General features: G+C 38.7%; 1 protein-coding gene across 3 annotated transcripts in view; it reads right to left on the bottom strand.

Moving 5' to 3' along the window:
* LOC100745703 overlaps positions 1-16620 on the bottom strand; it is a 68149-nt gene extending 51529 nt beyond the window's left edge. The window contains exon 1 of one of the 3 annotated variants that reach the window (XM_033322360.1): positions 15442-16620. In XM_033322360.1, coding sequence (XP_033178251.1) covers positions 15442-15505 — 64 coding nt within the window. In that variant the 5' untranslated portion in view covers positions 15506-16620. Of the gene's footprint in view, positions 1-809; positions 835-15411 lie in introns of those variants that run through there. The other 2 variants (XM_033322361.1, XM_024369626.2) reach the window with 2 other exon arrangements.
* Between the last annotated feature and the right edge of the window lie 6 nt (positions 16621-16626).

Consider the following 16626-nt stretch of genomic DNA (forward strand, 5'->3'; position numbering starts at 1 on the left):
TAATGACAAAATCCGCAGTCACTTAGTTGCCAACTAATACTTCTCTCGATCGAAGTACGTACGTTTAGAGAGAGACTCGTTCGGCGACGAAACCAAGGAAAATCATCGTCTCCGTTTCTGAACCAGGTTAAAAGCAGAAATCGAATCCTTTTTTGAGATGGTTATTTGAGGGGATTTGCGGTTTTATGAGACTATTGTGATCGTCTTAACGCTCTTCTTAGGGGCTTTGCTACCGGTTAACCGTTCACGCCGATTTGGATTTATATTTTCAGAAAAAAGGTCGCCGCAAGTGTCAGGAAACCCTTTTGAGAAAAGGAACAGTTTCTAGTAAACTATGGGCTTGTATCGCAAAGCTGTATCAAGAAGAATGAGCAAATACTGTTTGGAAAAGAATTACTTGCATCTAGACTTTTCCTAATATCTGCTAGGGAATGCTTGTATGTACAATAATTAAGTTTTACTATTTGGTTATCACCTTTTGTTATAGTTTTCAGAAACTACAATTTATTGCTCAGCTAACTTTCTTAACTTACGAGCTATTCAATTGTTTGGTGAGTTTGGATTATTTAATTGCTCTATCAGTAAGTAAATAGAACACTAAACCTCGTTTAAAAATGTACAAAAATAGTCCAGTCCGGATTTACAGTTTTTAATAGTTTCATTAGCTGAAATGTTATCCCCAGAAAAATATCTACTATATCATAACATCTAATTTTTGCCAAATATTATATTATTTTTAGTCTATTATATTTTAATTATTATTTACTTACTACTAATTACTATTTAATCTTTTGGTTTATGAAGTTTACCTTGCATTAATTAGTCTACAAAATTTAGTAACGTGGGACACTGATGACCACCGTGGCAGTCGACGTGTTAATCTACAAACAATCATAGTTTCCTACACAAACAACAGCAACAAACAAGAACAAATAAATCAATCGCGTTTTGCCCGTTACTCCGGTTCCCGGTCCCACGAGAATCAGCCCATCGGCAACGGTTGAAATTCACCGGCCGTGTAACAGATCTCAGTAACAGAGGGGAATCGGCTAATTGGCCGGTGAAAATCGGCCCACGTTGTTTGCCGACTTTTCAGACCAAAATTTCGCCGCCAGGTAAACCACCGACTCATTAGCCGGCTACGGTGCAATTAGACGTGCCGGCAACAGCTTAATTAGCATACTTTCGTTGCCACGAACGCACCCTCAATGGCGGACGTGTATCCGCGATACATGGCAAATCCAACGATGCGCATGCGCAAACCTTTTCACACAAGATAATTCAGTTGGGACCAGGAAACAGAGAAACGTTACTCGCTGGATAATTTCACTTTAATTAGTGTGAACGTGATGGTTTAACTCGAGTAGTGAGTTGCACGTGAAACTGGTTAATTAGTAAGCTATTGATTTCAACGGAAAAGTATGAAACTACTTGGTAGAAATAGTTTAGTCAGATTATTTAACAATTGTTTGTTTGTTGTCACAGAGGTTAACCTCTAACGCTCCGACTTTTAACTGTGAATATCGACCGGCAACTTCAACTTATTCTCATCGCATTTCAACTTGCAAGTTTTTAAGTGTCAGATTTGAAATGAATATTAAAGTCATTCAAAACAATCTTTATTCATCTGAGAAGTAATACAATTTTGATTGCAATATTTATATTAATTATAATCGAGTAATGTGTGCAATTTTTTAAAACATTCATTCGGATGCAAACCGGGTTTGCGTTCACAGGTCTAACGGTACTCACTGTAGAGTATTATTTTTTATTTGTAAACAATTACCGATAATGACCGAAAAATACATTTGGAGTAAAGCGCCGCACATCGGTGGTGCTTGAGAAGCACACTTGGAGCGTTAAGTGTTAATCCTTGAATGATGGCGGCTGAGTGAATTCTAACGCGGTTATCTCAGGTTTATTATTTTCTAAGCTACTCTTTATATTCACTATGTTCTGCATACTTCTATATATTTAATAAAAATCAACTTATCAGTATAAAATAAAACATTCCACTGAACCAATAATAACCTAATCTCCGCTAGACGAGGACTAAATCAACTAGAGTATCGCTACTATGAATCAACGAAAACCCGCTACTGCCGCGCCGCGATTAGCGCCGTCTAAATATTTTTCAAGTCAACCGCTGTCGTTCGAACGTAACGCGCGCGATATATAAATGCAATTTTATGTCTCCCTTTTTTCGTGCCACATGCATTCGTGCACGGTAGCAAAAGCGGTTATTCCAGCGTTAAATTTAATTTATTCCCAATGCTGACGTATCACGAGGTATTCGCGTGATCGCCTCTCGACAGCACAGCGAAAAAGCTTTCTCATTCGAGGAGAGTAGATCTGCGGATAAAAAGGGGTACACATTTTTTCGTGGAATTCCTTCGACACCTTTTTTCTCCCTTAAATCTCCGGTCTTTCAGCATTTTTTCGTTCACATAAACGGGAGAGAAAACGGTTTTCGAGCAGAGAACAGTTTAGATGCATTGAAAAGATCGGCACACGAATTTGAAATTCGCCGCAGTGGCGCAGTTCGGCCGGTAAATTACGCCAAATTTTCACGTGCTCAGAGGCATAATTTTCTGAACGATTTATCACCTTGGTAATGACGGCCGGGACCCACCTCGCAGTCAAAGAGATCGTATGTAAGCCGGAGAACGTTCGATAATGGCGTGGCCGGTCGGACACACCAGCCTTTCGTGATCGCGAGATGTAATTTGATATTAGCAGACCGTTTCGGTGGAAAAAAGTGGCGCGTTCCTACCTAGCCTTTACTCTCTTTCTCTACCTCTTTAGCGTTCTTCACCGCGTAGCATGGCCTGATCTAATGGACAATGGAAGGTCCACTCTGGCATCGAACCAAAGACACACCGACGTGAACACTGACGCGACGCCACGAATTTGCATAACTTCACGCTGCAGGTGTTCGTATTGCAGCTTCGTATGTGTAATGGTACGTGCATTCGTGTGCAAAATGACACGAAAGTAACGTAAACCATGGCTTTCGACGGTTGATGAGCAACGGTAATATGGGTTAGTAACTAAGTGATCGCGGATTTTGTCAATACCACCTAGCGACAAAATCTGCAATCACTTAATTGCCAACCTCCAATAGATGGTGTTAAAAGAACATATTTCTCGTGTATATAATTACATACAATTATATACAATTTCAGACAATTTTTTATATACAGTATAAATTATTAACCGTAAGTTCGTATATGAGTACGTTATTGTCAACGAGTCTTGCTAATTTTTCTATCTCGCTAATTTAATATAAAATCTTCAAAAGATGGTACAATTGGACCGTTTGTATTTTAGAAATTTATCTAAATGACATTTCTCGAACGATAAAAGAAATATTGGATTGGCAACATTGGGTGGTTTTACAAAGGAGTTTATTGAGTCCAGAAAATACAGATTTTAAGTGCATTATTCACAATAAATGAATTTTTGTAATGATATGTTGGGCAAAGGTACCGATACGCGGCGGTACGACATAGCCATGCTGTATTATATGTCGGCGCTTTACATTTTTTGTTGTATGATGCAGTTTTTTTTTTATTTCTTTTTTTCTGTCCTGAAAAACTTGGTCGCAAAATAGGAGCAACATTGGGTGGTCATTGGGTGGTAATGACAAAATCCGCAATCATTTAGTTGCCAACCCAATATATTAAAGTTTTCAAAATCTCAGTAATTTCGTTAAATAGATACAATCGAGATTTAGTTTGTATTTTAAGAATTTGAAATAGTCGTTAAAATGGCAGTGGAAGCCATTTACGGTAGATTAGCAGGTGTAACGATGATCGATCACCCGGTTGAAAGCAAACTGCTGCTAATGATTATCAATTAGGTATCGATAATTTATGGTTGACTCGTAGAGATAATAGCTTTGAGATATGTATGTAGGTCCCTACAAGCGATGCAACAAATTTCATTTTCTAAATAAAAATATTTTCGCTGTACTTTAAAGGAATAGACTTTTGCAATTGTTTAAATTGTTTAATCCTACTTTGTAGAATTGGCACGAGTGATAGACATTACGATTGAATATACATTTGACGAATAACATTACGGTTGAATGATATACGATTGGAGATCGATTAAATATTTATGGTAGAGTATCGGCAGCGAGTGAAGAGCGATTCGTAGAATGCACGTGAAGAAATGGGCATACGTGGTGACATCTGAAGAATGAATTGCACGTGGCAAAAATCACCTATGCTTTACTTATTCAGTTAAATATTTTACTTACTTACTAATATAACTTGCCTACTACTTAATTACTTTACCAACCTAACCCCAATCTATTAATTTTACACGTCTCTTTAACCTTTTTCACCCCAATGTCGAGTGTAACTCGATATCAGTTCTTATCTCAACAGCTCCTTTGTCGAGTCTCATTCGACATTCTTTCAGTCCCACCTTTTTTTCTGATTGCATACTGGACATTGTTTCAAGATGTATCATACACTTAAAAATTAGAAAATACAACAATAGTGTGAATAAAACTAGTATTTAAGTGAATTTCTTTCTTCCTTTATTTACTTAAATTGTCTTATTTTTTAGTTAAAGTAAATTTCAAATAAAACATTTAAAAGTGTTGGGAGCTGCTGCTAACAAAATTGAAACAAAATTCCCAGTGCAGTTTCCAGTACGTACATACAATCCTTTTTCCATTTTCCTCTTACGAATTCATTCGTAGCTTTTATTATACATTACATTTACCAGCAATCGTTAAATTCTCCACAACTGCCCTGTTTTCTGTTTTAATTCCATGTTGCAGCTAAATATCCAACCTAACCTCAATCCGAAAGCTGTAGAACCAAAAAAAATTCGCTTACAAGAAGAAATTATCTGCAAAATTGCTTTCGATGCTAAACAACCGCATTTATTTCGATGAAATTTCGTAATATCGTTATCGCTTCCATATTTATAGCCTATCGTCTCTTTCTTTTGCCCAAAAGAAGGAAGTCGTCGATGCTGATCGATACGACGTTAACATCTACAGAACAATCGGTGAGCCTGCAGCTCTCCAAGCAGTTTTGGTGCATCAGGAGCAGTGGGCCGCTGCACTGCGACCAACTGCAGCACTCCCTGAGGGTATAAAAGCGGCGGGTGGTTGCGGAAGTCGTGGCTCGATGGAAATAAAGTTTCGTGCAGCAGGGCATCGCGAGGTTAAGAGCGGCGATATATCGCTGCGGCCTGATTTCAGTCCGGCACGAAAACCACCGTTTCCTAAGTCAGTCTTTGTACGCGGTCCCGTTTCTTACGTTTCTTCTGTCACCCTTTCTAACGTATCCCTATGTATTGTGTTTAGGTTATGTGTCATTAGGTGGTAATGACAAAACCCGCAATCGCTTAGTTGCCAACCCAATAGTACTGTACAGTAATCGTTAATAACTAACAAACAATTAAAAATTAATAAGGAATAATCGTTTTCGATAAAATTCAATGACTATGGGGGAAAATAAAGAAGAAATAAAAGTGACGTGATTGGTCGACTTTGTTCCGATCGAGGACCGACGCAGAGTGGCGCGTAATGCACCGAATAACATTTGTGTCGCGCGCCCGAATAATTGATCGTCCTTTCACGTGCCACACCGGACGTAAATCGAAGAGCCGTGGTAAAATCGTTCGTCGAAGAGGATACGTTAATATTCATGATCGAGATTGTCCGAGCTTGTCGTGTCGACGTGAAGGATTATTTTCTCTTTTGGTCCAACGAATTGCTTTTTTTAATTTCAGCTATTGGCTTGGCAACTAAGTGATTGCGGATTTTGCCGTTAGGTGGTATTGACGAAACCCGCAATCACTTAGTTGCCAACCATCTAAATTGTAAATCATTGTGGAACAATGAAAATTATACCGAAATATTTATTGTAAAATCTAACAGCATAAAGAATCTCTAAAGAACTAATGCTTCAAGGAATTCTAACATCGATAAAAAAGAAAGATAAACAAGTAAATTAATAAACGTAACGATACAGGTTTAAATAATCACTATAAAAAAATCATAAATCAATCATGTTGACAAAAGTGTCGGTTCTTCAGTTAACATTGTTTTGCTAAATCCTATCAACCCACGAACTTACTTCAATAGAAACTCGGTAAGCAGTTGTTCAATAGGATTACAAGTCCTAAAACAACACGTGAGAAAACATTCGACCCAGCATTATACAAAGACGTTCGTGAAATTCATCCGGACAAACTTTTCACGGCAAACTGAGCACGTTTTCCACTAGATTTTACGACCTGGTATTTAGCAAGCAGGTAGAGACAGTCGCGTATCCGACGCAGTCCACCGTTAACACCGACGATTTTCACCATCCGAGATCGGACACGATACGAAACGTGCGCCGCTCGCATAGTCATACGAGCATCCTCCTCGTTAGCCGAAATCGCCCTTTCACCTAGTCGATTCCGGAATAATGGGAAACTGGCAGAAAACTCTGGAAAAATGCAGAACAATAGGATTTGCCTAATGAAATAAACAAAAGTTCCATTTCCCTCCGAGATCCATTATTACGATAACATAGTTTAGAATACCGTAACGTCGTTCCATTCACCTAAACGCTACGAAACCCCATTCAATGCAATTCTAAAAATCTAATTCATTCGATTCACTCGCCAATTTTCGCCAGATATTGTTATATACTTATAATATACAATATTACTGTAATATTAATATTTGTGATAAGATAATCGTCGTGATAATTCGATCGAAAAATATACAGTGGCTGACGAAGGTATTCGAACGCTTACATATGCAAACTTGAATGATAGAAATAATGTACATTAAAGTAATGGTGCTTAGACAAGCAGATGTCAGTAGGAAGATGGAATTTTTGAGGTTATGTCGGTAGAATTTGAAAAGGATTCGACAACGTACGTAGGAGTTGATACATTTATTAAAAACACGCATTGTAAGTGACTGACAAAAGTATTTGAACGCTACGTATGTTATTAAATTATTTAATATTAATATTTTGTTGGACTACCTTTAGCAGCGATAGTGTGTCTCAATCGACGTTCCATACAGTAAACCAATGATTTTGTAAAAGTACACTCAACGGAGTTCCATATTTCTATAATTTTATCTTTCAATACTTACTTTGGGGTTATCTGAAATTTATTTCATCTTTTTCCGATTTCAGCCCATAAATTTTCAATCGGATTTATGTCTGAACTTTGCGGTGGAGTAATTGACGTGTGTGGTGTGTTTATACGATCCATTCTTTCACAATTCTAGCAGTATGCTTAGGATCATTATCTTCTTGGAAGTGGAAATCTTTCAATAATCCTAATTTACGGACACTTTCTTTAAGATTACTTTTTAAAATATTTGGACACTTATATCTATCAAGTATTCCATCAATAAGTATCAAATTTCCGGTGCCACTGGCGGCCATGCGCCTCCCCACCATGACCGATCCAACTCCGTGTTTCACTGTTTCATGTAAACGTCGATTCCAATTCCGTATTTAGTTTTCTCCGCACATAATTTTGACCACCCGGCCATAAATGTTAAACTTTGACTCGTCCGAAAAGATGACTTTGTCCCAAAAACAATTATCTTTATTAATATAGGTTTTTGCAAATGTCAATCTTTTTTTATGATTTACCGCACTAATATATGGCTTGTTTCGCGGTACTCCGCCATGAAAATCATCGTTTCGTAAGATTCGTCGACGTAATTCCGGGTAAACTTCTTTATGAAACATATCAGCTACCATACTTGCGAGTCGAGGAGCGGATGCAGTAGGATTTTTTTTAACTCGCGAATAACAACTTTCTCCTCTCTTCCAGTCAATTTCCTTGGTCGACCTGATCGACCTTTGTTTACAAGTGTTCCCTCGTTCTTTGACTTTTTTATCATATAATGTATCTTGGACTTCTGTTCACGATTCTGGCAATCTCGTTATATGATCTGCGGTCCTCGTGTAATCGGATATTATTTCTCTTTCACAATTTTTTGTTTCACACTTTTTGGTATTCGTGTAAGTGTTAGTGTGCACACTTTTACGTTACTGTTACCGAAACGATATCCTAACGTCAAGTGAACGTAGCAATATTTTCATTTAGCAATGATGTTTACATTCGCTGCAAAGGAAGATGAAAAACTATCAACAGTGTTACAGCGTTCGAATAATTTTCTGAGACACTCATCATGAATGTTTCTAATAAAATTATCACAACTCCTGTCTACATTATTGAATGGTTTTCAAATTTTACTGATGTAATCTTGACACTTTGCCGTCGCTACACATACCAAATTGTTTTAACAAATTAATTTAGTACACCTCATTTTATTAATTGAAATTTATAAGTGTAAGTGTTCACACACCCAATATCCAGATGGTATTTTTGCACAGTTGCTATTTTTGTAAATATTTTCCAAGAGAATCCCATGACAAATTTGATAAAAAGGCAGTTTCTTTTTAACTCTGGAATTTGCCGATCTTCCGTGCCTTTTCTACGGTGAATGAACGACTCCGAAATAAAAAAGAAAAACGCTGAGATAGACGAAACGGTAATCCTTTGACGAAAACAGCAAAATCGAATATGATTTACACGGACGTTTGGATGTTTGTCCAGGCAACCTAATAATAACGGTATTCATTGTTGTATCGTCAATCCCACGGCTGGACTCTTTCGTCTATTTAGAAATAGGCGTTACACGGGCATTGTGCGCGGGCTTCCAGGAGAGAAGCAGAAAACATCATTGTCCGAGAAATGGTCGAGTCCGAGTCGCCCTTGGATGCTCTCCTCCGCGTACGATACCCTCGTTGTTGCGATCAGAAACGAGGCCGAGCCGTTCGTGCGGAATACAAGTACCGAACACACGTACGCCATCTGAATAGTGCAGCATTACCGGATACCGCTCGTACACACAGGATGACTTTTATTATTAAACGATGAAATTCCACGATCTGGCTGCTTTGTAATCGTTTCAGATTTTTGTCAATAGAGTGGAGATTTTAAGCGAGATATAATCGAGCATTCTTTCCAGATGAATTTTTCGGTGACGTCGGTAAAATTCTATTAGATTTACCTTCTAATTAATCTTTCTAATAAAAAAAAAATTAATTTTTCTAAAAATCTTGCAAATAGAATATTTCATTGCTATTTATAATAGAATCCTATATTCCAATGGATTTTAGAATTATATCAAAAGAATTACAACAATCTAGCAGTGTTTCTAAAAATTATCTTGTATTATCCTATTATGGTAAAAGTGACATGATATGGTTCTAGTAATAATTACGAAACGCTAGAATTAAAGAAAACAGATACGATACCGCTTTTTTGTAGACAGTTTCACAACTTCTAATAATCCGAGAATACTGTAATATGTATAAATATAGTTGAATAAAAATATTATACGTACCGATATTAGAACCCGTTTCATGATCGTTTTATTTCTACCATTCGTTCAACACCTGCGTTTAATTACGACTTGCGTTAAGCAAGTTGTAGGTAAAAGGACGTTTCCAGGACCACGTGATAAATTCGACACCGACAATCCTCTCTATCCACGAACACGTATCCAACCGTTTAATTTTCCAACTCGATAAGCCCGACACATAACACATCGCCGTTAATTAACAGACAGCCATGTATAATTCATGTGCTATTTGCTAATGGGGACAGAAATAGTTACTCTCGAATGGTTGGCACCGCGAAATTTCATACACCATACGCGACTCTGGGGAAATAAGAGCTCGGTGTATTAGATGTTTTATCGACGGAGTCGATTAACCGGAACCGTGAATCATATCGAAACGAATGGGCAAACCTTTTCGAGATTTCACGGTAATCGACCATTGATTCAACGCGCCGACTCTCGATTACATCTATCGATATACGCGTTCCTCATTGCAACAGGAGACATGGCGATATTTTTCACTTTATATTAGATCGTCCGAAAAGGTGATAATAGATGAACAACAATTTTTGTTTTATATTATTTTATCGAATTAGGTATGATCCATTTCGTTCTATTTCTATTATTATGTTCGCGTATAATTCAATAAAGTAATATAAAACAAAAAATATTGTGCGTCTTACGTTACACTTTATTTGTCCTCTTTTCAATATTATTCTTGGCAACTAAGTGATTGCGGGTTTTGTCATTAGATGGTATTGACAAAAGCCACAATTGACCACAATCACTTAATTGCCAATTCAATATTTCTCATTATATGCTTATATGTATTTATTCATGTTCTACTTATAGGAGAAAATATTTTCAGATATCATTATCTCTTATCTATATACTTTGTTATCTTCTAATGGATAAAACCACGAACGAAGAAAGAAAGATATCTCGCTCGATGGAAAGTGTGGAGTTCTAAAGAGAAGCTGTTAGGCGAATCGTGAAAGTAAACAACTTCTTTTTTGGAAGTATATATATGTAATTACTTACCGGCGAACCGGCACCAAAGTGAAATTATGAAACTGTTTGGCAGTCTGCTGAGACTTATCTGATCTTTATTGTCCTAAATTAGAATACTTTTCTTGCGATAGAGAAACTCCAGGTTTGATGAATACGTCTTTTGTAAAGAATAAATTTCCATTTCACTTTGCAAAGAAGAAGAGTCATAGAGTGTATAGCTAATAGATTATCTCAGACATTATTTTCTATTCTTTTCGTAATATTTTAACACTCGAACTACCGATAGTTAACAGTTTGACTGTCACGTGGGTCATATATGACCCGCCACGGTTTCTCCTGTGACGCCACTGTGTGGTCATTGGTGACCGGAGCGCTTCAACTTCTTACAATTGTAAAAATTGTATGAAAATTGACAGCTAGGGCATTTTCAACATAACCAATGAATAGAAGATACTTTGAAATAAAAAGTGCCCCATTGAACAATTAAACATTTTTATTGGAACATTAATGAAAAAAAATGAGAACAAATGTTGCATCTAACGGTGCACTGTGTTTGCATCCATATCGTTGAGAGGTAATCTACGAATATTATTATAAACACACCTTAGAGAATAATCGTAAATACTGCTTTATAATCATATAATTGAGGTTAGAATTGTGAACATACCTTCCTATTATATATAGAATGAGCAAATACTGTTTACTAATATCTTCTACACGTTTCAACGATATATTCTGCACGCTTTGCTTACGACGAAACAACGAATGCGAATGGTTTGTCGAAATAAACGAAGCCATGTTATAATATGTCGCTGTCAACTGTTACCACGGCGCCACGGTGGTCACTCGTGGCCACCAATAAGATAAACGGTCCATTGGGGAAGAATGTTGTCTTACATCATCAATTTATTATTATTTTGTCATTGTATGCTTTGAATAATAAAAATACTCCCGTGGTTTTCAGCGTGGCAGTCAAAGTGTTAACGCGAAGCTATTTCTACGAAAACCAGTGAAAATGGCTGATCTTTAAAAAATAGAATATTTTTATATTTATTGATTTATTGCATTTTTACGGAAGGAATTCCACGTTAGGTAGTACATTTTTGGTATTATTAATCCATCATCCCTGAACGAGGGTTGACATATTTTGTAAAATTGTAGAACTAGTCATTTTGACTGCTATTGGTATAAGTAGCCTTGATAGAAAATTATTTTCAGTTTGAATACATAAAAAAAAACAAAATAAAATTCATTAAATTATTCTTTCAGTTATCGTTACGAAAGTTACATTACGGAAAAAATACACCACGAAGTAGGAATTTTCAAATGAAATTGTAAAACCAATCAATTTGACTGGTAATGGTCCACCTGCGAAGATCAGCGTTTTTTCATTGTTATATCTTTCGAATGGCGGACCGGTGTTGTGGAAGCATTAGAAACCATATTGGACGCGACAGACGCGCCACACCAGACGACGGAACGTCTATTCGACGATTCGAACGGCATCGAAATTTAGCGAATTTTCCGGTTTCTTGCCCCCTTTGATGATCCCCCGGCCGATATTCCGACCAGACGGCGGATACGTAAACCTACACGTCGAAAATAAATTTTGCCGAGTATTGCCGGTTCATTCTAAGGCGTATAGAATGATAGCTATTTCCGTTAAGGAGAAAAAAACCGGTGCCACTGTCTGTCCGTGGCTTCTAAAGATAAAGCGTCTGCAAGCGATTTAACAAGAAAATCACTCTGCTCCTGTCTGCATCCTGCCCTATCGAATTCGTTTCCCCTTTTTCACAACCCTTTTCCTCATTCCAAAAAAACGACCACCAAACGACAACCTCTGGAAAAGGAAAAAGTAGGAGAGAAACGAAGAAACTAGCGATGAAATGGAAAATAAAAATATCAGTACGAAAGCGAACTATACGCCTTTCGAAATTTATCGATGGCTAGAAAACAGCAGACGCGGATGTTGACTCATTGCCACTCTCACTTTTCCTGCGATTTGCATCGAATCTCTTCCACATATTTATGCGCTCGATGCGAGCGCACAAAATCCGACCACTCGTTTCCAATATTACCGATACGACACCGCCTCTCTATTATATTCTTTCTCTATGACTGTTTCACACTTTCGTTTCCTTTACATCAGAACGTTCCCTCCTTATGGATCAGACCTCACTGTAGGTAAATTCTCGAATAGTACTGACTCGGTACCCGAGGCCGACACACACAGCAGCGGTCCTCAGACACGTTTCTATTTATATTTTGATGTATTCGCGGCCGATTTTTGCCTAGAGGTTACTCATTCACTCGTCGATGAATTAATGTATAACGGATAGTAGCAGGAGGGGGCAGAGGTTTGCAAATGTATCGTATGCTCGTCTATTCGATCGAATAAATACCAATCTGTTTGGTTTGGAAATTTGATGAACGTACTCTCTTAACGACGATGAAACGGTGTTTATTTCATGATCGATAGATTGGGCGATGACGAGTCAGATATGAGATAAACAAACCTATCGAAACGAGACACGCTACGGTCTCCTTCTGAGCAACGATAACACGTACTGATCGAAATGATTCTGATTTATTTTGCTTCTGCGAAAAGATTCTTTACGCTGAGTTTTGATCAAAACCTTGCTGATACAGGTAATGAAATTTTTAATTTGAGAAAATTAAAAGTCGATAAAGTTGAACATCAATAGAATCATTTATATGATACCGGATATTAAAGTATTGCTATAGTATTTACAAAATGTGTATAGTAATATAATATCATTATATATATTAAAGTTTAAACGTTTAATAAAATTCTTTAATAAATACTGATCTTATCTATCTTTCCTATATAAGATTCCAAAGAAAAATGCACTTTTATCATTTTTCCATTGAATTGGTCGATTATTAAAGCTGGATAGTACTGCCGACGTCTTGAAATTATCACAACGCTCGTATCAGCTGAAATACTTTAGGACCTTACGTTAACAGTTAATCCATGCGTTTAAATTTATCAGAGGACTGAAGAAATATGCAAGGTTGTTTACGTACATATGTACTACTTTCGGTTATCTACTATTATTACACACGACAAAGTGCTTCGATGACTGTAAGACCAAGGTTTTTCAGTTCCTCGACTTTTAAAGCTACAGAAAAGATTTATACTTTTCCTTTCAGAAACTACATATAATTTCGCGACAGTCTGAAAATAGATTTCGTTTCGACGTTAGGTTTCGCGTGCACGTAAGAAGATTTACAAAAAAAAAAAATGGTTGTTGTATAAAAAAAAAAATAGTTACAGCAAGTTTGAAAAATTCTTTTGGAACAAGAGAAAATATTTTTTTGTTTGCATACAAGGAGAGGCAACTTTAGAAATAAAAGTTAGTTGGTTTATTCACTCATTAGACAAGAGTTGGTTTCGCGACGCTGATCGTTGCGACACTGGCGACAATAGCGATCATTTGGCCGCTAATTAACACCGATATGAGAAGAATCGGTGTTGCCGTGTCGCTGCGGCGTGTCAAGAGGACACAGATTCTCACAACGCGGCCACGGATTGCCGTAATCCAAATAATTACCACCGCCATTCTCTTTCTCTCCGTGACAAAATTCTTTATTTACCACAGAATTCCTATATTATCATCATTCGGCTCTTGCTCCCGGTCTAATTCAACGATAAATCGCTTGAACGATGCTCGATCAATCGAACAGTGAATTGCAGAGTGCAATTTGCTATTTAAGAGCAAATTACGAACGTAGAATAATTCGGGTAAAACGGACCTCGATAAAGAAACGCATGAATTCATGGGTTTTCACGCGTGTAGTCTATGACTGATCTTTTTCATTGAACAGTATGCGTAATCGATACAAATAACCGATTGATCAGGTAAAGCAGAACTACGAAATGCTTCCTTCCTGTTTACATAAGCATTTTATAGATAAGATTTAATAAAATATCAAAAGTGTGATCAATGAGCAATATAGACGAATTAAAAATAATTTCCACTATTATTTCCACTATTTTTGTCTTTCTTATTTCCTTATTTATTTCTACCGTGTTCCGGAAGTGTATACGCCGACGAGAGACGCTTGAAAAGAGCCCTAATGCTACGAAAGAAAGTCATAGAAATTGGTAGCGGGGGAATAGTTAATGAAATTCAAGGTAGGAAGAGAAACACGTTGACACGTATTAAACCGATGACAGCGATCGACGATTTGGATTTGAGAGGAAAAGGGGTTGGTAGTGAGAAGCGGGGAAGGTTAATTTTACGCGACGCTATGGAAATCCGAGTCGATACGTCAAATCCTCTCTGCACGGAATACACGCGAACTCGTATAATACCGCGGTTACACGGGGCCGTCTCTCGTTTTTGTTCCTCTTATTCTGTCTACGTCGTCCGCTGTACGCTTCCATTTAACAGCTAGCAGTAGCGGTGCACTGACTCGAAAGTCTGGGAATCGAAACCGCACGGATTCCCCGGCGGCGAGCCGCCTACCCGACTAGACAAGGACCGAGAAAATAGCGAAATTTTTACCGAGATGCAGAGAGAGTGTGACTAAAGCACGCGTCGTCGATGCTGGAAAAGAGACATGGGCATGCACACGCGCAGGGAAAAAGACGAAATACGAATACATATGTACATATGTAATAATACGCTATACACTATAATATTTATAGCGTGAAACAGCCGAGAAACGAGAACGACATTTTCTCGATTCGAGATGCGTCAAAAGTTCGCAACGATTGATTTAACATTATGTATACAACTTATAAACGCGAGAATTCTTATTGGTAATTGTTATCGATGATTCTTATTGGCGAATGCCAATGATTCGTAGGCAACGATATCACGACGACGATCGTCGTTAGTTTTTCTCTGTCGCGATTCCCCTGGCGTGCGCGGCGTGACTTTTTCCTTGTTGAAACGAGAAATAATCGACAAGGCGGCCGTCAAACGTTTCCGACGTTCCGTCCAGCGGATAGAAGAGATGGATTGCGTGCTAACCTGAGAGTCTAGCGAGGAATCGAAGCATGCCAGCGGCGGAAGACCAGCAATGAGCCGCGGTTCCAGCGACTAGAATTCCACCAGCGATCGGCATTTGTGTTTTCCTCCTCTTTCCCCAATTGTCCTGGCTATGTGTGAATGTGTGTACGTAGTCGGTTTGGCCTCTCGTGTCTGCGCGTTCCTCTTCGGCCGTATGCCAGAAAAAGAGAGGTAGGAGAATCGCACGAAAGAGCGAGAAGGACGGAGTGTGGCCAAGGGTGACGCGGAGTCCTAGCCTAACCTAACCTCTCTTCCTCCTTTGGTGTAAAGGGATACACAAGCACGCACCGGATGAAATGCAAGATCCTCTTTCGACGGGGCCAAGCACGAGACAACCGGTCGCGCACTGTTTTTTCAGTTCATGGCACACACTGTTCCCATAGCCCGTGATTTTTCCTCGGATGTTTGACACTCCCGTTTCGGCTGGACAGCAGCCGGTTTCGTTTCGTTTTTCGTTTACGTGTCGGTAGCGTGTGTGCGCGCGTGCCGTGCCGTGCCGTGTCGTGTCGCGCCAGTGAAAACTCTGCCAGCGCACAGACAGGAATGGTATAGACTCAGACAGAGACGGGATAGATAAATTGGCCTTCAGCGAGAGAGAGGGAGAAAGAAACAGTCCATTACGGGGAGAGGGGAGAAGCGCGTACGACGGCGTAAAGTCCGACCACGGCCTCTATGGGATGTGAGAGAAAGAGAGACGGTTTCTATCTCGTTCTCTCTCAGGATACTCCTCTCCGTACACTTCGACACGATGTTGTCACGATTCACGCACTCATTCGTTTCTCGACATTCGAGTGGCAGACGCGTAAAACCCCGCGCGCGCACTTCAGGAACTTCTATAAAGGTTCGGAACCAAAACCTGCTGCTGCTGCTGCTGCTCGTTGCTGCGACTCGACCAATGAAACTTGTATGTACGACGAAAAAGCGCGTTACGCCGTGATCGTACGCTTCGAAACACTGTTACTTAAACCACGAGTCACGGAAACTCTCTCCTCTTTCATCGGCTGTTTTTCAACGACGATAACCAACAAACGCGAACATGCGCTATCGTAGCAATGTTAGATGTATCTGTACGATTGTCCCGTCGATGATGGTGGTGTTACTACTGGTTGCTGCTCCTGTTAGATATGTCATCGTGACCGCGGTGAGAATCGCGGTGATATTCGCGGTGTTCGTGGG

This window comes from Bombus impatiens, unplaced genomic scaffold (genome assembly GCF_000188095.3).
Source record: "Bombus impatiens unplaced genomic scaffold, BIMP_2.2 scf_0621, whole genome shotgun sequence".
In the NCBI taxonomy this organism is placed as follows: Eukaryota; Metazoa; Arthropoda; class Insecta; order Hymenoptera; family Apidae; genus Bombus; species Bombus impatiens.